Source organism: Siniperca chuatsi, linkage group LG7 (genome assembly GCF_020085105.1).
Source record: "Siniperca chuatsi isolate FFG_IHB_CAS linkage group LG7, ASM2008510v1, whole genome shotgun sequence".
NCBI classification, from domain to species: domain Eukaryota; kingdom Metazoa; phylum Chordata; class Actinopteri; order Centrarchiformes; family Sinipercidae; genus Siniperca; species Siniperca chuatsi.
In genome coordinates, this window is record NC_058048.1 from 7,657,028 (window position 1) to 7,680,267 (window position 23,240).

The 23,240-nt window shown below is 39.3% G+C and overlaps 2 protein-coding genes across 2 annotated transcripts; both read right to left on the reverse strand.

Annotated features, from left to right (window-relative positions):
* Positions 1–1,262: 1,262 nt before the first annotated feature.
* sirt2 (sirtuin 2 (silent mating type information regulation 2, homolog) 2 (S. cerevisiae)) lies at positions 1,263–9,561 on the reverse strand. Its single transcript, XM_044201295.1, has 16 exons — positions 9,420–9,561; positions 9,223–9,272; positions 8,945–8,993; positions 8,577–8,687; positions 8,445–8,486; positions 8,218–8,324; positions 7,633–7,689; positions 7,398–7,466; positions 7,178–7,307; positions 7,012–7,071; positions 6,715–6,770; positions 6,554–6,630; positions 6,238–6,289; positions 6,052–6,119; positions 5,174–5,240; positions 1,263–4,112 (listed from the first exon to the last, which is right to left on the reverse strand). Exons 1-16 carry the CDS (start codon positions 9,433–9,435, stop codon positions 3,975–3,977), a joined length of 1,149 nt encoding a protein of 382 aa, XP_044057230.1. The 5' UTR covers positions 9,436–9,561; the 3' UTR covers positions 1,263–3,974.
* A 184-nt stretch (positions 9,562–9,745) lies between these two features.
* Positions 9,746–14,196, reverse strand: dmac2 (distal membrane arm assembly component 2). Its single transcript, XM_044201296.1, has 7 exons — positions 13,875–14,196; positions 13,146–13,336; positions 12,592–12,672; positions 11,539–11,678; positions 10,991–11,153; positions 10,724–10,894; positions 9,746–9,914 (listed from the first exon to the last, which is right to left on the reverse strand). Exons 1-7 carry the CDS (start codon positions 13,890–13,892, stop codon positions 9,746–9,748), a joined length of 933 nt encoding a protein of 310 aa, XP_044057231.1. The 5' UTR covers positions 13,893–14,196.
* Between the last annotated feature and the right edge of the window lie 9,044 nt (positions 14,197–23,240).

A 23,240-nucleotide genomic window follows, 5' to 3' on the forward strand; every position in this document is an offset into this window, starting at 1 on the left:
TTGTTGATTGGTCAACATTTCCTGGGCATGCAGACTCACAGTCTACTTGTAACATGAAGCACTGAATCACTTTATGTTTAAACCACTTCCTGCCAACACCATGATCTGTACAATAGCAATGATCAATTTGGCTGGAACCAATGAAGCCAAAAAAGAACAAACCAACAACCTCAGGCCTGAGGTGACCTTAGCCTGCAGAATGATCACTTTCGTCTTGTCAAAATGAATAAAAAATTGCAATAGGTAAAAGTTTTTCTCACAGGCCTTGATGTCTGCTTTTTTAAAGTTATTTCTCTAACTGTAGGAGCTGAAGACCAGCACATTTTTGTCACTGTTGTTTTTAGCCATGCTAGCGGCGACATAATCTGGGTAAAAAGTAAATGATACCCAATAAAAGTGGCACTAAAGTGGCCAATCAGACTCTGAGGATGGCTAGTGTTAGTCCTCAGACTTTCACTACTCCCCCATATTTTGGCAAAGTCACTCAACCTTTCCATTGTGAAGCTACTGTAAGAATGAATATGTGTGGAATAAATGATGACAGCAATACTTCAGATGGTGGTGCTGTAGCTACGAGCTACGGATTCCTGTATTTGTGTTTTCTTGCTTTTCTCACTGGTTTAAAGTGGGCTGGGCTCAGTTGCAAAAATGGGATGTCATTTATTTCTGTGTATCTGAGTTCAGCGATATTTCAATCAAAACAGGCCAACAGTTGCAGCATGTTTCCAGACCGCCGTCAATCAAACGTGATAAAGTCACACCCCCGCAGTCCTGATGAAGTAAATTAGCTGACTTTTTTTTCTTAACTTTAACTTTATTGTAGTTTATTTAGTCATGGATATTTAATGTTAGAAAGAAATATTTAAGATTTGAAACCAAGCTTACATGGGCTTTAAAACATACAGTATATCCAGTTATTCCTATTAGTCTTCCACATTCACTTTTAGCCTGTTTTTATTTTATTCATAGCACACGTAATCAACTACAAAGTTTCAACTAAAGTAATTCAAGTTTGCTATCCTGTATTGTTCAATTGTTTTTTGTGGACAATTACATTGTGGTATAACTTCATAGCAGCTTATCCTGTCATTACCAGATTTGGTACAATATATGGCTGTATGTGGTTGAGCAAATGTTGGCATAGTTTATTATAATCCAGTGTCCAATGAGTTACTATATCCTACAAAAATTCTGATTTGCTGAAAAATGACCACAGAGTTGAATCAACTCCTCTCTGACACAGTCAACAAAAGTGAACATTATCAGCTTTACAAAGATTTATTGCAGGATTGGTTGTATTAGTTTCCATTATTTTGTACAGATGGTAATGTAATTGAGTCCACCCCCTGTATTTTATTTTCATGATGTAACAAATCATGCTTTTCAGACCCAAATAGTTTCCTATGAAACAACATCTTCTCGTACTTCATTTCTTCTCTGTTTATCCTTCTTGTGTCAATGCAGCACTTTCTCTAGCCCCAAAATCACCTAAGGACCAACTAAGGTGACTGTAGACAGAGCAAAATTACTGTTATTTTGTGCACAAAATAATGAGCATCGTGAGCATGTTTGTTGTTCCATAAACATCTGAGAACATTGTGTTAAATTACAGAAATCACATCAAACAGGAGCAGATGGTTAAAATGAAAAACACTATCATTTTAAAACATTTCAAAAGTTCCACATAAGCAATTATCCTACTGTTATATTTACAACTACCAGGAAGTACTTTTAAGAGGGCACTGACCAATCAGGCCAAGAGATTTTGGCTTGAGGCAAAAGATGACAGATAAAATACAGACTAGCCTGGTTATCTTTTAAGCTTAAATTGAAATCAGATACTCAATGAAGTGAAGACAGTGGCTTGACCCAAATCACTCCATCAGGTGTGTGCAATAGTTGGTTTAGAGATAATTTTGTAGTTTGTCCTATAATGATCACACTGCCAGGGTATGGGATATGTTAACCACCTTCCAAGCTCTGTGAGATCTGCAAACGTGTTGGTGAAATGTAGATATACTTATATATATATATAACAATGCCACTGTCTATTGCAGTAAACTCTGCCCATGCATAGAGTTAAAGGGAAAATTTGGCACTTTTTATGTGGATGACCAGTTAGTGTTGATGGTAAATGTAGTCCATTGAAGCAATAAATTCCTCAGTTCGCCAAGTAGTTCTTCCAGCATCCAGTACCGTCATTTGATGTAGAACTATAGGCGATTTCTGTTTGGATTTCTAGCTTCTGCCTCTGGGTACCCAGGGGGCGTGCTCTAGTAGCCGCTCAAAGACAGAACTTCTTTGTTGTCTTCTCTTGTTTTGCAAACTAGCTACATTTCCAACAGCGAAAATGGCATCCTAAAATAAGTTATGTGTGCAAAGGATGTTATGGACGAGGATACATTTACAGTGTTTTTGCTGACTTGGATAGTCAGCCATATTTATTTGAGCCAGAGCATACCCTGAAGAAATGCAGCAGAGAGAGGCCGAAGCTGCATTAGCCATGGCAAGAGGATATGGCTGGCGGGGACTCGCGAGAACCCGAGATGCCCAGAGCAAACAGCGACTGGTGGAGCCTTTGCTCAAATTGCTCTCAGGTGCCAACAGAAACTGAATCATTCTGCTCCAATGAATTTCAGCGTGGGCAGTTTTTGTTGGATGCTGTCGCCAACGCCAACCCCGAGATTGCCTGTGTGTGTATTACTATGCATTAAAAGGTGGCAAAGGTGTGCTGGAGACCTTTTTCATGATCCCGAACATAAACTGAAAAAGACAACCAAGACCAGCAGGGCCGAGAGGGCAGATGAGTATGAGTATTTTTGTCACCTAGCGCTATGTTTTGGCCAGCAAAGTAATAGCTAACTTTATAGCCTACAGGTGGTACTCAGGGTGATGTTGGACTAATGTGTAATATTGAAGGACAATCAAGAGAAACTGTGTGAACGTTAAGCCTCATCTGAAGCCAACTAAATAACGGGAGTAGTAGCTTGGATGCCGGTAACTGTTTTTGAATGTTGCTTTTTGTGGAACTTTATTACTGCGGTGCTAGCTCAGCTAGTGTTAGCGTTGTTGTTATACGGAAGCCCAATCTGGTCCCATCCTCGCCGGTATGTGTGTGTGTTGCTGCTTTATGTAAATTTACTTGGTAGACATGTCCTGATGGTAAAGATATAGCTGCGTGAAAAGAAATGGTCAAACTGCAGGAATTAATTTGCTTGGCAACGTTGTGCAACTTAGATTAGCATCCAGCAGCTAGCTTGCTCAGACCATAAGGCTGTAACGTTAGTGGCCTGCTGGGCAGTGAAGCCGAGGCTAATACGGATCAGATTCCTGCTTGAACATGTGTGGTGGTCAAGTTTTTGGTTTAGAAGCGGTGATTGTGGTGATATCAACAGTATAAGTGCAGCTAGACTCGGTTAGCTTTGTTGTTATATGGAAACCCGCTGGGTGGGCGTGGGCGTGAGAAGCTAACATGCAATGCATCCTGGTACATGTAGGCACTGCAGGCCTGGCTCTGCTGGCAGCGGTGCTGAGGCGAACTCGGCTTTCTTTGTCAATATAGCACTCACTGAGGAATTTATTGCTTTAATGGACTACATTTACCATCAACACTGACTGGACATCCACATAAAAAGTGCAGAATTTTCACTGCCTCAGAAAGAAATATACAGCTGAGACAGATGTGAGCTAATGCAAAAAAATAAAAAATTAGGAAAGTAGATTGATGTCAGTAAAGTGCAAACAGCTGATATAAAACAGGAGCATAAAACACAGGGATGTCAGATGTCCTCGGAGCTTGTACAGAAGAATTTAATGACCGCAGATGGAAAATGAGACTGCGGCAGACCCCCGTCGAAGCTTCACTTCCAAACAAAAACCCTGGTATCATAATATCCCCTTAAGGGTCAACTCCAAACTGTGACATTACTACAGTAGCTTTTCTGAAAAAAAAAAAAAAGGAGCTTTTTAATTAGTTACTCCTCCTTTTTGGGCTCTGGTGCCACCAATCCAGAGCTCGCCTTGGCTGCAGCTCCTTTGCTCTCACTGGCGTTCTTCTTGTCCTGACTGTCAATCCTGGCATGCTCCTGCTTCACCAATTCTTCCAGCTCCACCTGGAGAGAAGTGAAAGCAAAACAAGGGACTTAACATAACTAATGCATGCAGACACAGAGAACAAGAGTCTCTACCACGTTTTGGAGTGATTTACGGGTGCGCTGCTTCTGTCCTCTGCTGTCTGTGTTGGAGTTTGACACACACACACACACACACACACACACACACACACACACACACACACACACACACACACACGCACACTACCATATGTGTCTAAACAGTGTCGCGAAACTGACCGTCTTGAGCACTCCTAGTTTTGCAGCACTGTTTACCGTACAGGACATTAGATACTCTGCTAAAATTGCTGCCGGTCTGCTGCTGCAACCCGGTAACACGCCAAAGCGTGTAATACACACGATGGTACACTATGGCAGTGTCACGTTTTGCCTCGCCTAGGCGTGGCAGTGTCACTTTTTCAACACGTTTTCATTCTGCTGTCAGGGTAGCAATAATAAATATGCAATGACTTTCAAAATAAAGCTTGCTGAGAAACATTTCAAGTGACGGTCGCAGTTTGGTTAGGTTTAGGCACCAAAACTACTTTGTTAGATTTCGGAAATGAATCATTAAAATAACTACTACCTTTCACATGTGAAATGAACCCCGGTCTTCTGTGTGAAAGTCCGGTGTTTGACCCATTACTTTTATGTTCGATCCTTAAGTACATTTAATAGCAAATACTTAAGTAGATTTTTGAGATCAACACTTCTTGAGTTGCATTCAGGCTTTAAATGATTTACCTTTGATCAATATATTAAAATAATTTTACTTCAAATTTTCCTCTGGCCTCTTCTTTAAAGTTTCTATTCAACATAACAACTTTACCAGCCGCCGGTAAAAAATATGCTTGGCCGGAGAATCGAAAATTTTATTTGGACACCGGGTCCCTCCACAGTGGTGACTTGCGACCACAAAATCAACACAGGAAAATCATAAATAGATTACCCTGACATTTCAAAAGCTTTCACCTTTTTTTTTTTTTTTTGCTTCTGCTGCAGCTCTACACTGACAACCTTAACTGAACACAGGATGTATGAGAGATGTTTGGGTACCTTACCTTCCATCCCAACAGTTCAGCTAGAGCCAAACAGCCGTCGTCACATGTACTGATGTGAGCCACATCTCTGGAGAGAAGAGAAAAGGCCACTATGTTAGAACCTCAATGGCTCAATACCATTTCATTTCCAGTACTGATGCACATACCAATATTCCAACACTGACTATCTGCCAATACCAATACAAAGCCCATTTTAATTTTCTCATCTTTAACATCTATTAAAATGTTGAAAAGCCAGTCATATGCATGGATGCATCATTTTTTAAATATTCTTCATCACATATTACCATGAAACTGTTTACAGTTCAAATTCTCAGTTTATCATTGTGCTTTTACATTTAGGAAATAAGACACACAATTGAGCGTCAAAGTGGTGAGTTATAAAACTCACTGCTGCTAGTAGTACTGCTGCTGCAGTTAAACAGTTTCACCTTCCTAGTAGTTTTAATGGGATTTTACTAACTTGCAGTTTGTCATTGGTAACTTGACTGAGCAACAACATTTGAATATCATGATGACTACTAAGCACACAGTACAGTATCTCACTGAATGATCATCATGGATAATGCTTTGGCACCCCCTGGTGGTGCGAAGGTAAACTGCATAATGTCAGTTTAAACTGAAACAAAATACATACACGTTTAATATAAAAAATATCAAATCATTATTGATTATTGTGACCCAGTTTTAAAAACTTTTCCCCCCATTATCTGATCCAGTGTAATTGGCTAATATCTTGTGCTGGATTTTGGACTGGCACATCTGTATTGGATTCATTCAGATCAGATCTGAATTTCTGAGATCAGATCTGTTTTCACACAAGATATAAGTTGCAATGGGAGGATAAAGGCAAAAATGTCGCAGCATCTCTGTATCACCTGTATGCCTTCTCTGAGTCAAAGTCCAACCCTCCTCCAAAACCCAGCAACCCGAACAGAGGATCAGCCTGCACAGAGAGACACACACACAGAGCTGCACAGAGGATCCAAGAAGTACATCTATAATGTAAGGATAAGGAGTAAGGATAAAGGCAGAAAAAGGTTGATGGAGGGGTGATGGCTTACCTGCCCTGCCTTCTCCATGTTTATGAGCAGTCTGGGGCAACTTTTTGAAACCCTAAATGACAAAGAAACACAGGAGAGAAGAGAAAGAAAAGGGCAAACAAACAATTACTTAAACAGTATTTTAGTAATTCAGCTGAAGCTCTAAACCAGAGCAATCTACAATAAGTTCTAAAATGTGGGTGAGTGAGCCCTCAGCATCTTCCTCATAGACACTTCAACAAGACTAGATTATTGCGGGACTCAAGCCTGAATCTTTCATAATGCAGGACAGTCTCACTGGCTCGATTTCAGGAATATGAAACTTGATCTGCATTACCTGCTGACTAGACCTGCAAATGGTTGGACCTGCAGAGACGTTCCCATGACGATGAGAAGATCACAGCGAGGAAAGTCCTGACAGGTAGATAAAGGTGGTGAAAAGAGCAGAGATGTTACATCACATTCTCTTCAATGTGCAATCCCCCACTATGTGCTCACCATCTTCATTGAAGTGAAGAACCGGACAGGTAGATTCTCTCCAAAGAAGACGATATCTGGGTGAAGAGAAGCGGGGGACACAGAGGTACAGAGAGATACTGAGATATATGGCGACACAATTACCTAGCAGTCATGTTTGTAAAGTAAGAAGGAGATAAAATGGTGTGCAGAAAGGTCGGTAGGTCTTTTGGGAAGAGGAATGAAAAGGAAAATGACATAGGACAAGTAAGAAAACGCTGACTGAACTGAAATGAATACAAAAATAAAAACGAGACAGAGAGACAAAGATCCACTGACCTGGCTTGACCAAACTGCTGCACTTGTCACATCGGGGAATGTCATCAGAAAAGATTTTATCTACAAAGCAGAGGGGAGGAGGTTAGAGTCCCAAATGACATCACAACAACTCAATAATCCCAGGCTCTTGTTGTAACATGCAAAGGCTAACAAAAGCAAAAGACACCTTTCATCCAGTCCAGGGTGTACTCCTTGCGGCAACAGAAGCTGACACAGTGGGACGTGTAGAACGTTCCATGAGCTTCGATTAGATCCTCTCCCTCGAGCCCGGCCACGCGCTCCAGGGTGTCAATATTCTGAATGAACACACACACATTAATGTCAAAAATAGAAAGATTCAATGTACAGCATGTGATGTGGAGACTCTAGCTGGGGGTTTTTCCTACCTGTGTGTAGCAGCGTCTCAGGAGCCCCTTGTCCTTCAGCAGCTTCATGAAGTAGTGACAGACTGTCGGCTAAACACCAATAAAAGTCAACCACAAGAGAACAAACACGTGTGAGGCAGCTGAGTGTTCTCTGAAGTTATATTTTATACTTAAATGTTCTGATATATTTCTGAGTGATTCCATTTTCAACAATTATGATTATGAGGCCTACAAGGCAGCACGAAGTGTTTTGTACCTTAAACTGTCCTGGGTAAAGCTCTTTGGCCAAGGCGAAGAAAGGCTCTGGATGTTTCTGAGATAGAAGACGAAGAGAAGAGAAATGTTACATTTTATTGCAGTAACCAGACTGGAGCAAGCACTGCCTCAAATCATAAAACAGGATGGACTTCAGACGACTGTACAAGGGCATACCAAGCAATTAGCCATAGTAGCCAAGTAGTTCGACTTGTAGAAAATAATATAGTGGTCCATCTGACTGAAAAATGGCCTGAGGTTGAGCGTGCAGTGTTTTTGTTCCTGAGTACAGGTTAAGGTCCCGACACTCTAACTTGACTGTTCAATGACTTTCAGAGCCTTTTCTTAAAAGCGACAACCTAAAACTGGCACAGTTTCGGCATTTGGCATTACACTAGAGCAAAACAGAAATCCACAAGACTTGGCATCTTAGTTAAAGTTTGATTAATCAGGTTCTAATATTAATAATCTAATTTAAATTCTAATAATTCAAACCTGTCAAGGATTTTTGAGGCCCCTAAGAAAACGGTTATATACTGTAGTGTGTCATTCTTCAAACTTTCAAACAAAGCAATCTTTTGCACACCTTAAAGTAATCTATCTGGAAGATGGCCTCTGGGTAAGGCAGGTTGTATTTTTGCAAGTTTGCATACAGGCCAGTTCCCGGTGAGCGGAAATCAGGGATCCCAGCCGCTGTGGATGGAGGGTTACAGATTAAAAATCAAACAAACAAAAAACGTGAAACAATTATTACTGAAAGTAATTTGACACTTTCAAATACTTGTTCTGTGATGTTAAAACGGAGGTACTCACATGTGGATATTCCTGCTCCAACCATGCAGAGGATGTTTTTACCTGTGTGGACGCACAAATCAATCATAACTGCATTATGATAACAGGCTTATGATAACAATCCCCTTTTGGTCAGCCATGATGAAGACTCACATTTTCCGCTCTTTATGTATCGCGCCACTCCGTCCAGAGTCAGCTCATCCAGAACTTTGTCCGCTGAGCCGAGGCCCAGGGTGCTGGAGAAAAGGTTACGCAGGAAGTCCACTGGCAGGAACACAGAGGAGAACCAGGTGACGATACATTGAAGAATAAACGAAATACTATGCATGCAGATAAAAGCAATAATAGCAAAACCAGCTTTAAAAGGTAAAATATATCCATTCATTAATAAATGAATGTAAGCGGTACATCTACAGACACATTACATAAAACGATGTAATAGTGTACTAGATGTGGTATTAACTGGACAACAACAGTTGTGAAAGAGTATCTTTTTCTGTTATGCCATTGTGTTCACATACTCTCTGTGTCTCCTGCAGCCTCTTCCTCACTGCTGTCGTCGGATTGCTCCTACAAAAGGAAACAATGCCGAGAATTAAAACCGATGACTCTACGAGCAGTAAACCTGGAAACGGCTGCTTTCTTCATCTGAGATCTGCGTTATCAACACCTGCTATGTCGGACGAGGACCGATGACTACTTTGTTTTGATATTACAAAGCTGACCACCAGCTAACATTTACCGGCTAACTTTCACTAACTACAGATAAAACTGTTTTGTTTTTGTTTGTTTTTTTTACCTCTGGTTCAGGCGTAACCTCCTCCTCCTCTTCTTCTTTTTTAGGAAGTTCTACAAAAAGAAAAGCAAAATTAAATACCAGGTCAAATATGTCTTCGTGTGAATGGTGACGTTAGCCACATAGCTAGCCAGACTAGCTAGCGCGGTGTAGCATCGTCTGACTGTCAAAGTTGTAACTCAGTTTTCACATCATCCTACCTGATGCATCAGACATTTATCCGTCTACTGAAACCCTTCAACCACAAGGGTCCGAATGACGATCAATCTAAATCCCTAATTTGACGAAGTTACGACAGGTATCCACTACACAACTAGCACTCAGTTGGCCCGTCTTGTTGTTGTCCGTCAGAAACACGGTTCGTGTTTGTTGTGACCCAGTTCCCACGGCATAATGGTTCCTACCGCAGATCTAACTGCTTAATGTTCTGTTAAATGTCAACTAAAACTCTATATATTCAATAATAAACATGGGTAACATGAGAAATGAATATACATTTTTGCGTACAACTTTAAAGTAGGCAATGCTACCCAACATGTGGTGTGAAGTAAAAGTAGCTTATACAACAAGTTCTGCTCACATCAAAACTGGCTACCAAATCGTTGTAGATGCTATCTTTACATACAAAAGTAGCAGTGATTTCTTCATCCCCATCTACTGTTGTCTTCATCCGCCCACTGTGGGGTCTGACACTGCTGCAACACAAGGTTCATACCGGATTATAGGCTTTAGTTTCCTCACATAAGCTTCCACAGTGAAGATTAGAAATACATACAGACACACCATGATGTGTGGCCACATGGGTTTCATTGTCTGTTAAACATGACTAAAAAGTCAAACATTTACAATAAACATGATATTGAACAATAAAATCTTTATTCAGTGCATTTACATTTATCATATTTACATTTCAGCAAATCAAATCATTACCACATATGCAGACAAAGTGTCATTTGCTTGAGGCAGACATAATTTTGCATTAGTTTTGATTTACATCATAAATTTGCTCACTCTTGATAACAAGTGGATTCTGGGGGAATACAACACAAGAAGACTGTGATGACAATGCCAAATAATCCAACAAACTTGAGGTAGTACATTTTTGTTCCACACTTGCTGTATTTTTTTCATTTTCCACATGCTTATATCTAACTGGATGTTGCCAGGGTCCAATCAAATTTGAGTCTATAACTGGTTCATACTGGTGGAGTGTGTCAAGACTTGTGTAGATGTCAGTTGAAAAATTCACATTTTTCTATGCTGGACTTTCTCTCTGATTTGGTCCGATACTGAAAATCAGCTGCGATGGCTGTACTGCTGCAAAAACCAGACTTATTGCCTCCCCTCTCCTTACGTCAGATGTTTCCTCTGCACGTCTCTTTGCTCCATCGGCGCTCTTTCTGTCACACTACTGTGAACTGACAGCAGAGCTCTCTCAGAGGACCCTTTCTCTTTCTGAACAAAGTCCTTTGAATCCTGATTCCCGTCCCTGCCCATTCCCTACCTCTGCCCTTGCATGTGCTCCTCGTTCCCCTCTCCTCCCTCCTGCCTCAGGCTGAGGTCGTAGCCAGTAGCGGTGATTTGGCACTGTGGTAACATCTCCTCCAGCAGGATAATGACCAACCCAGGACTTGAAATCCCGGGGAGGGACGACACGTCTAGACGCCGCAGTCCCCTGCAACACACACAACACAAAAAGGGAGAACCTTAATACAACAGAAGTGTTTTGGTAATAATAACTAGGCTATGTTGTGAGTGTTTGAAAAATTACTTGAGATTCCTGAGTGCTGCCAGGCCGCCTGTAGTGATGCGTGGACAGTGAGAAATGTCCAGTTCCTCCAGAGAGTCCTGCAACATATGGAGCCTGGCCAGGAACCAGTCGTCCACTTCAGAACATCCTCGTAATGACAGAGTCCGCAAAGATGCCTGCCCCTCTGAGGGAGGAAGATCAAAACACAGAACTTACATGCTAAATATTTATAAAGCACTTTTAACACCACAAGTGGAACCAAAGTGCTGTACACAAAATATAAAAAAGAAACAGAAAAAACAGAAAACAAACATGTCATATATTTGTTTTCTGTTTTTTCTGTTTCTTTTTTATATTTTGTGTACAGCACTTTGGTTCCACTTGTGGTGTTGAAAGTGCTTTATAAATAAAGTTGAGTTGAGTTGAGTAAATATCATTGAAAATAATTAACAGTACATGTGCCTGACAGTGTAAGACACAGAGAAAATGAGGTTACAGTAGAAGAAAAGTGATTTTGAAAGGAAAAAAGAAAGAAACAGAAAAAGCAAAGCTGAGTTGGAGCTCATTACCCAGGTTCCCCAGTCCTGTGTAGTTGATGAGCGTGTAGCTCATGTTTACTTCTTCTAGGGGTGTGTCTTTGTGATCTAAGAACTCCCAATTGAACTTGCCCCTCTGGTCTGCACGGAACCACTCTGACTGGCCAACATACCTGAGGACACAACACAGACGAACATGAAAACTGGATCACAGCGGCACATTTGAGACATGACTATTAAATTGTCATCTTTTCTGCATTATTATGATTATATGCAAACATATTGCAAGACGCTAACACTGCACAGAAAAAACTTAATATGTTAATAACCGCCAGAAAACGTGATGGGCCAAAGAATCTTTTTGAATGAGTTCAGTGCATTTGAACTCATTTAAAGACGTCAAATGCAAATATGGAAAGAGTCTGACGGCCAGCTGATAGCATACTGGAAGTCAGTCTGTCATGGTGTGAGCTTCAAAAAGTTAAAAGTCAATCCCCAATCAGTTAGTCGATCAACAGAAAATTAATAGACAATTTTAGTAATTGATTAATCGTCTTTTTTTTAAGCTAAAACTCTAACGATTCACTTTTTCAATGTGAGGATCTCCTGCTTTTCTGTTTCATATCATTGTAAATTCAAAATCTTTGGGTTTTAGAAATTTTTTCAGACAAAATAAGGCATTTGAAGATGCCATCCTGGGAACATTTGATGGCTATTTTTCACAGTTTTCAGACATGTTATAAACAACAGTTAATTGATTATTTGAGGAAATACTCATGACTTGCAGCCCTACATGAACTAAGTGCTTGATCGCAGTCAACTTACATGAACTTAGTTCATACAGGAAAAATGTATATCACAATGGCAAACGCATAAACAGGTTCAGAAAAAGTAGCTGTGTCTTATCATGACATTTTTAAGAGTTGTAATAAAATAAGTTGAGTGATCACCTAACCCCATATTTCCAAGTTCAGCCTGAAGGCCGACATGATCAGTAATTTTTTTTAAAAGAAGAAAGAAATTATCTTAAATCTACAGTGTATCCATATGACAAACAGTGAAGAGGCAAGGGAACAAGGCACTTACCTAAATCCTCCCTTCATACTCAAGATATAATATGCTGCTGCTATGTCTGGCCCATAAAACTTCTGAGTGTAGCCATAGTAACTGTGAAAGACAGTAAGGGAAAAGTTAGTAATGGTCAAATATCTACAGTAACTTGACAAACTGAATCTGAAAAAGACCTAAAGCATCTCGTCATGGCCATTATTTCAGAGCACTAAGCCTGAAGACTTGTATGATTGTGACGATAACCAATACTAATCCATTTCATAATTTTACTTATTACAGGCACATTCAGCTCTTTACATAAAAAAATATATATACATAATTTTTCGAGGTGTGGTCAGTGGTAGTTGTGGTGACTTTTTGTTTTGGTGCAGTGATTTTTAATTGAGCTATAATGCAGAGAAGTATGTGCATTCATCAGGTACTTGACAAAAGCTTTAAACTAGATTCAGTCAATCATGCCTGACAACTGCAGCTTTTCATTTCAACTGGAGTTTAACCAGCAACAGATACCAGCAGCAGCACTGTTATGGATGCATCTCTAGGTTCAAGACAGCCAAAATGTTTCGTACGCATTCTTCTTCTGAATCCCCCTCCTCCTCCGCTGAGACCTCCAGCTCAGGAGCATCTCTACATCATAGAAACGCTGGGTGAGGAAGAGGAGAAGCCTCGTGTGCAGAGGAGGCGGAGACACTGAGCTGGAGCTCCACGGTCGCCTAGCAACCACGAGGAGAGCCGACCGCTGGCAACATCTGTGTAGAGACTGTACAGACAGAGGAGATAGATTGAGAGGAAGGACATGGACAGGAAACAGTGAGTAGTGTCCTCCTGTTCTTGTCAGCTAAAGTCTAAGTAGAGAATATGAGAAACAAAAGACACGAGATGTCTTTAAAAGCAGTCATGCCCTGATGGCAACAGCGCGTTGGTTGTCTGAAACCTTTGTTTATTCATTACATAGTCAGAGAAATATATACATTCAGTCAAAGCTACAGCACCGAAAGGCTGCCTTTAACGTTATACCGTTGTTAGAATATATATATATAGATATATATTAAAATTCCAAAGGCCTCTTTACTAGGATGACTAATAAAGTGTTATACAGTTAAATGTTAGCTACCATTAGCTACTTTCAGCATGTTTTATCAGGACGTTGCATTCTAGCAAAATACTAACAGCCTATCAACTGAGTGTAAACACGGCCTTGTAACAGGCTAAAACCTGCCATTTAAAAGGAGCTAATAACGTGTTTTAAATCAGTCTTGTAAGTGTAGTAATTAAGCGAAATTTGAAGGGTAACTTACCATGAAGGAGGCCGACATGATAGCGCCTAACAGAAAGTCGTGAGGGACAAATGTTGCACCTGCGCATTTGCAGTCTGTTGTAGTTCACCATGTCAACCGCAGAGTGTCGCTCCATGCACGTCTCTGATGCTGACCAGATAAACCTGAGCTGACCTGAGATACAAACCAAGGAGTCCCAAATAAGAAGACAAGATGGTCAAGTGTCTCCCATATCAATGGTGTAGCACAAAAGTCTGGGCCCCGTACATAAGCAGCTTCAATGGACCCCCTTTCCCTTTTAATATAATTGTCACGCCTGAATCAACAAGTAAGTGCATGTATCTGTAGAGGTTATTAGGGTCATCTGTAATATGTCTGTACAATCTTTTCTGATCATACTGTAATTACTGTGTGAAGCTTTCACTATGAAGTTTAAGAACATTAATAATTAAACTTTAGAAATGAAAACAGAAGAACATGCATCGGTCTCATTTGTCAGTGACTTTGTGGTTTATATGCAGACAGATTGTGTGATGGTGTTAGCAGCACCCGTTATCATTTTAGGAAGAACAAACCTCAGTTTCATTATTATTATTGTTGTTGTTTTTATCTTATATTATTGTTTGGTATTTTATTCTATTTTATTATTGTATTTTTAATTCTCTGATTTTATTTGCCTCATTGCCGTCTGAAATGTTTTAACTGTGGTTCAACCATGGAAAGCACTTGGTTACTTTGTTTTGAAAAGTGCTGTATAAATAAAGTTTATTAATATTGTAAGTTTATTATTTGATGTTGGTTCAGTTCTGCAGAGAATCCGTTACTCAGCTTATATCAGAAATGAGATCTAGATTTTAACATTTCTGCTGCCTGTTTGGCCAGCAGCTGTCTCAGAGAAATCATGTTTATGTAATGTTAATTTCTAATGCAAATATATTTTGTGATAACTAAATGCAGCCCAAATTACATTTTTAATCAACATAGTGAGAAGACATTTTATTGAAAGTATGTGCAAAGAGTGCAAAATGTTCATACTGAATATATCTGCAAAACATATTTAATATCCCCTCGAAACAACTGCAGCATGATGCACTTTTTTCATGTTTTTATCTAGAAATAATTATTAGTCACTGCAGGTAAAAGGCAAAAGGTAAAAGTAATTTTTTAGTTGACAATAAAGCAGATACAAATAGAGAAAAAAAACGATAAACAAATAATGAAAATGGCTGTCTGGGTTTTCTAATTATGATGAATGGCTGTCTGACAGCAAGGTAACGCACTGAAAATATTCAAAATATAGCGTACACTTGAACTGATATTGATTTTTTTAGTTGGCTAAAATACGTTTTGCTGCTGACACTGTCCACAGCAGTACATTGCTTAGCTCCCGTTCGGTACAACTCTCTGCTTCTCCAAACTGGGGATGTGCCGACTGCCATCTTCTGCAGGTACCTCATACAGCCCCACTTCAAAAAACCCAAACTATCCCTTTAAGGTTTTCTTGTCTATGAATAGCAATCAGGGAGGACTGCAGGATTGTACAGTGCAATGAAGTTCTCTTTGCATTTTTGACACTGAATCTGCTGTAGTTTGAGAGAAAAATAACAACTGACATACCACTACTGAAATAATTTCTCCTAAAATAATAATTTCGGCAAATTTTTGATTGGTGCAAAAGATATCATGCACTAACTGAATCGATCACCCCAAGGTGGCAGCCTCCAGCCTCAGTCTGCTGTTCATGTATGTTGTATTACATCTCCAGGCCAGTGTTGCTTGTTTATTAAATTTTCCTCCAAGCATTCTCTAGATTTTCTCTATAATACCACAGGGACATATGACAGCTTGAAACACCACTCATCTGACAGATGTGTCACCGAAAAAACAAGTATACCAATACCACACCCACTCTGCTTCTATCACTATTACACACACACACACATACACACACGCAAACATACATGTATAGACCTGTCAAGCTTCCACACTCACAGTGAGTGTGATGTGACAGACGGCTCACACCTGCGGGTACAAACAATTAGCAAATGAGATCACGACTTGCGCTTCTTCTGTGTATTTGCAGAGGATTGGTGTAGAAAGGAAGCAACAGTGGAAGGTGAGGTGAGGCAAACAGTGGGGTTTAGTATAATAGCGATCAGGTTACGTTCAGTAGTTAAAACTCTGAATGCGTTTCCAGTGAGTAGTCCATATAATGCAGCAATGTCCAACAGAAAAAAAAAAAAGTTAACATTGTTATATAAAATGTGTACATGTAAGACATTTAAAAGGTGGGTAACTACATAGTAAATACAAAGTCAGGAAAACTGTTAACAATTCATTAGTTTAATTGACAAAGGAATGCAAAGATGAAGGAAAAGGCAGTGAGAGAGTCAACGTGTGTGTTGTCTGTGTGGAGCCGGTGCAAATCACATTACTGAAGGGTTGGTTGAATGAACAGATGGCCCAATGAAGTAAAGAGTGACTGGCAGAGGGAATTAATGAATTGATTAGGGAATAGATGTATTGCTTACTGGACAAGAATTTCAATGCTTCAACAGAACTGACAGATGTTTGTATTGTCCTCGTGTGCAAGTCCCTGCAAAACACCTACCGTGTGTGTGTGTGTGTGTGTGTGTGTGTTTCTGTGCAGGTACGTTTGTGGGTGTTCATGTGTGTATGTCTTGACTCCTACCTACATTGAGATTCATGATCGATTCTGATCTGTTTGCACTTTAGAAATTAAATATTCTGCATGCAGCTCTGGTTGGAAACACCTCAAAACAAATTGATCTCAATCAGGTTGAGATGACAATTTTTTTTATATCAACCCCCAAGAATATTCATGTATTCAGATCAAAAGCATTTGTCTTTGAACTTCACCTTACTGTATTTTTGATGGGATTTTTGTTCATATTGTTTACATGTGGTTTGATGCACTGTATTCATACCCCTATATGTTTGTTTATACTAATACATTTTTGATTATGCCTTAATCGACTTTTGAAGCAAACCATGAATTAGCTTAAAGTTTGAGGTCACAAAGCGCAGTATACAAACACATAGATGGCTATTCTGTGCCATAAAGAGAAAGCATAGTCTCTTAAATGTTGACATAAGCAAAAAGCTTTAATGCACTAGCTTTACCATCTTAAATATCATCAACAGTTGTTCAAAAGCCAAGAATAGTGGCATTACATCAAAGATGGCTTTCCTATCCTTTCCTAAGTGAACAACAAAAATATATGTGCTATATGCAAACCCTGGGCCCTTGCCCAAAACACTGAGAGGGTTACTTTTTTTGAAAGGTTATAGGAAGGGTAAGGGTTACACACATTTACTTAATTTTGAACTGGCATCACTTGGGCGATTCATACTGTATGTTGCAGCTTACCAAGTACTCCTTTATAGGGCTTTCAGGCTTTTCACTGAGGTAGACGAACAGTGCTTATAGGCAGGGGTGTAACGGTATGTGTATTTGTCCCGAACCATTCGGTACAGGACGTTCGGTATGGAACTTCCATGTTTCGGTACGCCCTGTGACCTAATCAATTACTGTGAAATTAGTCTATTTATGTCAACTACTCACATGCATGCAACAAATCCTAGAGTGCAAGTTTTTCCCAAAAAGTTTGGCAGTGCACCAGCTGCTGTCTATCAGCTGCAGCATGCTAGTCGGCATAGCCAGGTTAGTCAAGCTCATGTAGTGTTGCTACCTTCGATTGGTAAACACAAATGAGAGACCAGAGCTGGAGGATCCTCCCGTGACATTTAGATCCACTGTATGGGAGCATGACGGTTTCCCGGTAAGTTATAGCAAAAATGGACAAAGAATAGTGTCAAACTGAATACCGACATTGTTCAACTTAAGTCGGGTATGTCTATGGATACACTTTAAACATGTTATTTACGACGGCATCACTCAAACGTGTCGATTACATTTCCATCGCTTTAATTTAATAAATTCAACAATATAATCATGATATTTTCAGCACTGTTGTTCTGGAATACTCATCTTAAAGTTCGCCTCCAGACACATTTTATAGTATGTAAAAATACTCTGCTATGATTAATATTTTGTTTAACATGGTTATCCCACATAAGAAATTCTGGATCTCTGAATGCCCCGCCCACCACCGCTGCATGTTAGGTTGACCAGTGCCGCATGGATGTGGGTGAGAGACATACATCCATGGTGAGAGAGCGGTGCATGTCAAGATGGCTAGAGTTTAGGTAACATTGAGTAGAGGAAACATCAGAGAGATTCAGCCATACATATTTTTGAGTCTCAGTCAGACCCGGATGAGGAGTCTATTGTGCACAAAAATTGGCGTCTAGCAGATCAGAATGGTAAGTGTAGTTAGCATCTTTTATGTGTTTATGTTGTTTGTTAGCCTGTTAGCTTGTAACTGGCAGTGGCTGACACAGCGTTAGTGGTTGTGAAACATACAATAATATCTGCTACGATGTTACAGTGTCTTCACATTGTTATTACATAACATTAGTAGATAGTGGAAGGAAGCTCCAAGGTCTGCTGTCAATACTTTCACTACGCTATCTTAGTGGAAACTCTCACTCTGTACTGACAAGTCCACTCTGTGCTGGAGGTTTCAGGTTTCTTTGCCGGTGGTATTGCGATTGGCTTTCGAAATTTGTGACGTCCCAAATCTAGCTTGCCTGGAAATCAGATTTTAGTAAAGTGTACAGACATCCCCCCTTCAGTAGAGGAATGTGAACACACTTCTCTAGTGACAAACTTTGCACAGATACAAGTCATTAAAGTAAAGATTTGACATTTTAGGGGACATCAACATGAGAAAAACACATTTTCTAGTGGAGGGGTACTTTAAGTGTTATCGTCCGATTTCACTCACTGCAGGTGTATGTGTGTTAATGTCCCATACTGCATTTTGTACATGCAAGTGCTAAGGGCTTTTAATCTGAAATGTATACAGGAAGTGTTGAATTGAAAAAAAAAAAATAGCAGATCAGACGGAGGCTTCATACTAAAATTTGACCCAAGATACTTATCAAACACAGGGAATTAAAAATAAAGGCCTGTCTCTAACATAATCCTGCTTCAAATAAAGGCCTGGTACCCCTCTGCATAACCTTCATGAAGGGAGGATTTATTGCATTTACCTTACATTTTGTTAAGAATGATAAATATTTTTATTGAATCACAGATAGGACACATCTTTCAAGAAAATATCTAAAATAAGGTAATCATAAATCATAAGGTCCCTCTGCATAAATAAAGGATAAATAAATAAATAAAACCCAGCAACATTGTGTGAGTCTGTTCTTTCTTACATGATAATTCCTGTATTTTTTAAATCAGGCTCTATTTTTCACTTCTCTACCATGATGCAATTTCATCAATTGCATCAGTATATATAATTTACCCCTGACTGAAGAAATACAGCGTCAAACTGTACTACTTTGGACCCGTTTTAGTGAAAAACACCTGAATTACACTGTAGCACTTTTCCATCATCAAACAGTACTGCTAGCCTTGTGGCAAAGTGAAAGATGTGCCAAACCATGGCAATTCAAAACAAATCAGGAAATTAATATAGGACTGTACGTTAGTGAGCTAGACAACTTTTTTCAAGTCACTTGTGATGATATTCACGATTATCGTAATGGAAATTCACCATGATCAACTTCAGTGTTTTTTATCCCAATCTGCGATAAAATTGTATATTGTTACCTACCTGCAACACATTGAGAGTGATACAAAGTCACTCAAACTGACCCATGCAAATCTTCCTATAAAGTGATAAACATGATCTATTTCAAATATTAAATACACTAATCACATACTGTATGGTGTGGAGGGAAAGATCAGTCTGTTTCAGCTGAAAGACTTTTGGTAGTGGGTAGGTGTGTATGGATATGTATGTAGGCTACATCAACATGACATCTACTTAAATGAGCTTGTAAGAGTTTTCCATGTTTTGAATGAGCTTGGACAGTCATAATAAGTGCATAGCCATAAGTGTATCTGGCCAAAATGGCTGTGTTTTAACATAAAGTGCTTCTGTAATAGGTAACTCGTAGACACCACTTCCGCACACTGTTTGCATTTCCACATTCATAGCCTAAAAAAGAAAGAGAGACGTCAGTGCAGTACAGTACAGAAAGTTTGCATCTAGCTTTATTTTCCCATTTGGAATCCTTAGCCAACCAGGCTTTATATTTGGGATTGTCAAGCCAGCCCTTGGGAAATTTGCATTTACCGATTGCCTTTGTGGAAGTTCAGTCCACTCTCAGTCTCCTAGGTAGCAAAATAACTATTAGACATGTCTATAAAACAAAGGTTTGTTTAACAAGAAATAAATACATACAAATTGTCAAAATTGTAATCCAAACACAAGTCTAATTGCACTGACATCTATAGGATCTTTTCTATCCCCCCAAAAGGGGTGATGTTTTTAGAAGTACCTGTATGTGCCGGTCTGGTGTATAGCACTTGGGGCAGAGCTGTTTTGCAGGCTGTGACCACAGACTGTATGAAACATGGACGTAGTGACGTCATGTGACGTTCTGAAGAGCCATTATAAAGCTCAAAGTGGGTGGCTCCCGGCGGCTCCGGCTGTCGTCATCTTGGCAGCCCCCGACTCCGGCTAATCCAAAAATAGGCGAAGCAGTGGAGCTGAGGCGGGCTGAATGAAGCCTGGTTGGTGAACCACCTAGCGACAAGCCACCTGAGATGGCACCCACCTGTCACTCAAAGTGGCCATGTCCTTAATTATGCATAACTTTAAGCCTTAATATAATTTAAACAAGTGAGTTATAAAAAAATTCACCCCCTAACGGTTGTCACGAAGGGGGAAATTAGCTATAGGGACCAAAACTGTTTTTTGTACCAGGCTGTAAATATTTTATTGTTTATTTCTGCTGTAAATTTGGGCATTTTAACACGGGGCTCTATGGGGATTAACTTGAACTGCAGTTTTTGGCACTTGTTGCTTTGCCTTCAGTTTTTAGTCCTGGAGCTTGCTGCTTGGCTGTGACGTACAGGCAGCTCTGCGTAGGCGTGTGTGCTCAGTCGCACGGCACACTTCTTACCTTGCTTTCGACTACATCAAGCTCGCTGTGGCCCGCACAACATTTTGGCTGCGCTGGCTGACTGCTCCAAATGCCATGAAAAACCCTCTGCTTGTATGATCAATTTATTTTTAGAAATTCTGAATTTTATATTTTAGCAAACAGAATAGGGGCAATACTCTGGAAACACAAATATGTTTCCAGACTGAAATATATTACTACTTGGCAAAAGTATAACAAAAATATCAAACAAGTTAATGGTTAATGCCATGAACTCTACACTTCTACAGACTCTTTACAAGTAAAACACCTTCACAGAACCAATGTTACTTATTTGTTTTTAATTAGAGTTTGCACTGAATCCTGAATTTTTCCATATCATCATTCCACTTAGTCTGTTGATGAAAATACTGCACAAGTTACTGAACTCATCACTGACATACTTTGTTCAGGTGTCCACATACTTTTGGCTAACGTTAACTTTTAATACCAAATCAAGCTAAAAACAAATTAAATACAAAACTATTCAAACTTCCACATATTTCACTGCCTTTATGACAGCTTCTAACTCTTACCAGACAAACACGAGCAGGGGGACATTATAAAATAGTTTAAGTTAAGATAGTGATAAACAGCTTTTCAAATATAACATCAAAGTATGCGTAGCAATTCATGTACTTACCAAAATCATCGAAGGATGGCAGTGGATTGCAAGGAAAAAACTCAACAGGTATGGTAACACACACATGGTAACAGGCATAGATACAGATACCACAGGTCACTGCTGTTCATTGCAGCGATGCGTCAATGCGGCCACCATATTGGTATGGGGAAGCCACGCCTCCTAATGCATGTAAGTCTATTAAGGCAGGAGGCCTATCTACAATTACAATCATCATAATTCACTGAATTTTCAACCGATTTTCAAGGAGTTTGGTTTGTTACAAATGCCAGACATGTATTTATGATACAAGATACTTGGTTAAATTAAAAATGCATGTTTTCATACCAAAATACCTTTTATCTTTTGTAGATTGTCAGTATTATTGCTATAATATAATATTTAAGATTAACTTACCCTACGTAATTTGTTTCTAAGTTTATTATTTTTTCTTTCTGCATTGTAAAATGTCTGCCATGGTCTAATTTTGTTTAGAATTTTGGAAATAAATGACTTAATTAATTTTAAAAAATACACAATTACAACAAACACTAAAGTTAAAAGATTAAGTACATTTCTTGCAGCCTTCACAATTCTGTTTTAAACTACATTTATTGTCAAATATTAATATTTTGCTCATTTACATTTTAAGTCACATTATTTACAAAAAATATATATACAATGTATCAGCAGGGTTATGCAGTTGCAGTGTAACTGTTGGGTAAGTTACTTTTGTAGCTACAATTCAGGCACATAAGTTGGTGTGTCACGTTAGCGCCATAAAACAGTTGTAAACAAACACTTTAAAGTAGATCATTTTAGACTTAACACAGTAACACATGGAGCGACATAGCTGATTGATAATGATTGATATCATTTTCAGCATCTTACTGATATATCACTTTATTATTATTATTATTTTATTCATCTGATATAAATTTGCTTAATTTAGTATCAGGACAGTCACTTAACATTGTGTTAGCTTAAAAGAAGGATTTCTTATTGTGATATATCAAATTCAACACAATCGTAACAGTAAAATATTGTAAAATAACTTCTCATCTGTGAAATATTATTCCCTGTTGCTTGGTTTTGGCATTTCTTTCATTAGAACATCCAAAAGCAGCACAAGCATCTGACATTTTCTACAATTTGAACTGGCCAGAACCCTGCTGCAAGATGGTGGCGGAAGAGACTCGTCTCACAAGCCAGATGCGGTATCTACGTGTATGTATCTATGGCACATAGTAACAGGAGCTAGAGAAAATGGCGTCTTTAGCCAGTGCAGCCTCGTGTGAACTGTGTGTGGACACTCTTAATTCAACTGCCTGCAGCAAATAACTTGGTTTCATAGGTTCAATTCAGCGCAATTTTGTAATCCTGAAACCTCATACTATTATGTTAAGACAATGAAACTCTCTTTATTGTCAAAAATGCAGTTATTCACTACACAAAAAGATTATGTAATGTAAACAGCATCCAGCTGCATCCACAGCCAAAAAGCTGTAAAAGCAGCGATCCAGTTCCTCAAAACTGGCCAATTGGAACACAGCAAGACCTAAGTAGAGGAGGGTCATGACCTGTTTTCCCAAATGACTGTGCATTTTGTGCTCGACTGATTTTCTTTCTCTTCCTCTCCTGCACAGTGAGGTCAGGAATCCAGAGGTAGGTATAAG

Excerpts from the sequence above, each read along its gene's own strand:
- sirt2 (XM_044201295.1), bottom strand. Across the intron at positions 7,308-7,397 it reads TGAGACGCTGCTACACACAG|AATATTGACACCCTGGAGCG; the intron begins GTAGGAAAAACC and ends GTGTTCATTCAG. Across the intron at positions 6,771-7,011 it reads CAGCAGTTTGGTCAAGCCAG|ATATCGTCTTCTTTGGAGAG; the intron begins GTCAGTGGATCT and ends CTCTTCACCCAG.
- dmac2 (XM_044201296.1), bottom strand. Across the intron at positions 12,673-13,145 it reads GGGATTCAGAAGAAGAATGC|TTACTATGGCTACACTCAGA; the intron begins GTACGAAACATT and ends TGTCTTTCACAG. Across the intron at positions 10,895-10,990 it reads GCAGCACTCAGGAATCTCAA|GGGACTGCGGCGTCTAGACG; the intron begins GTAATTTTTCAA and ends TGTGTGTTGCAG.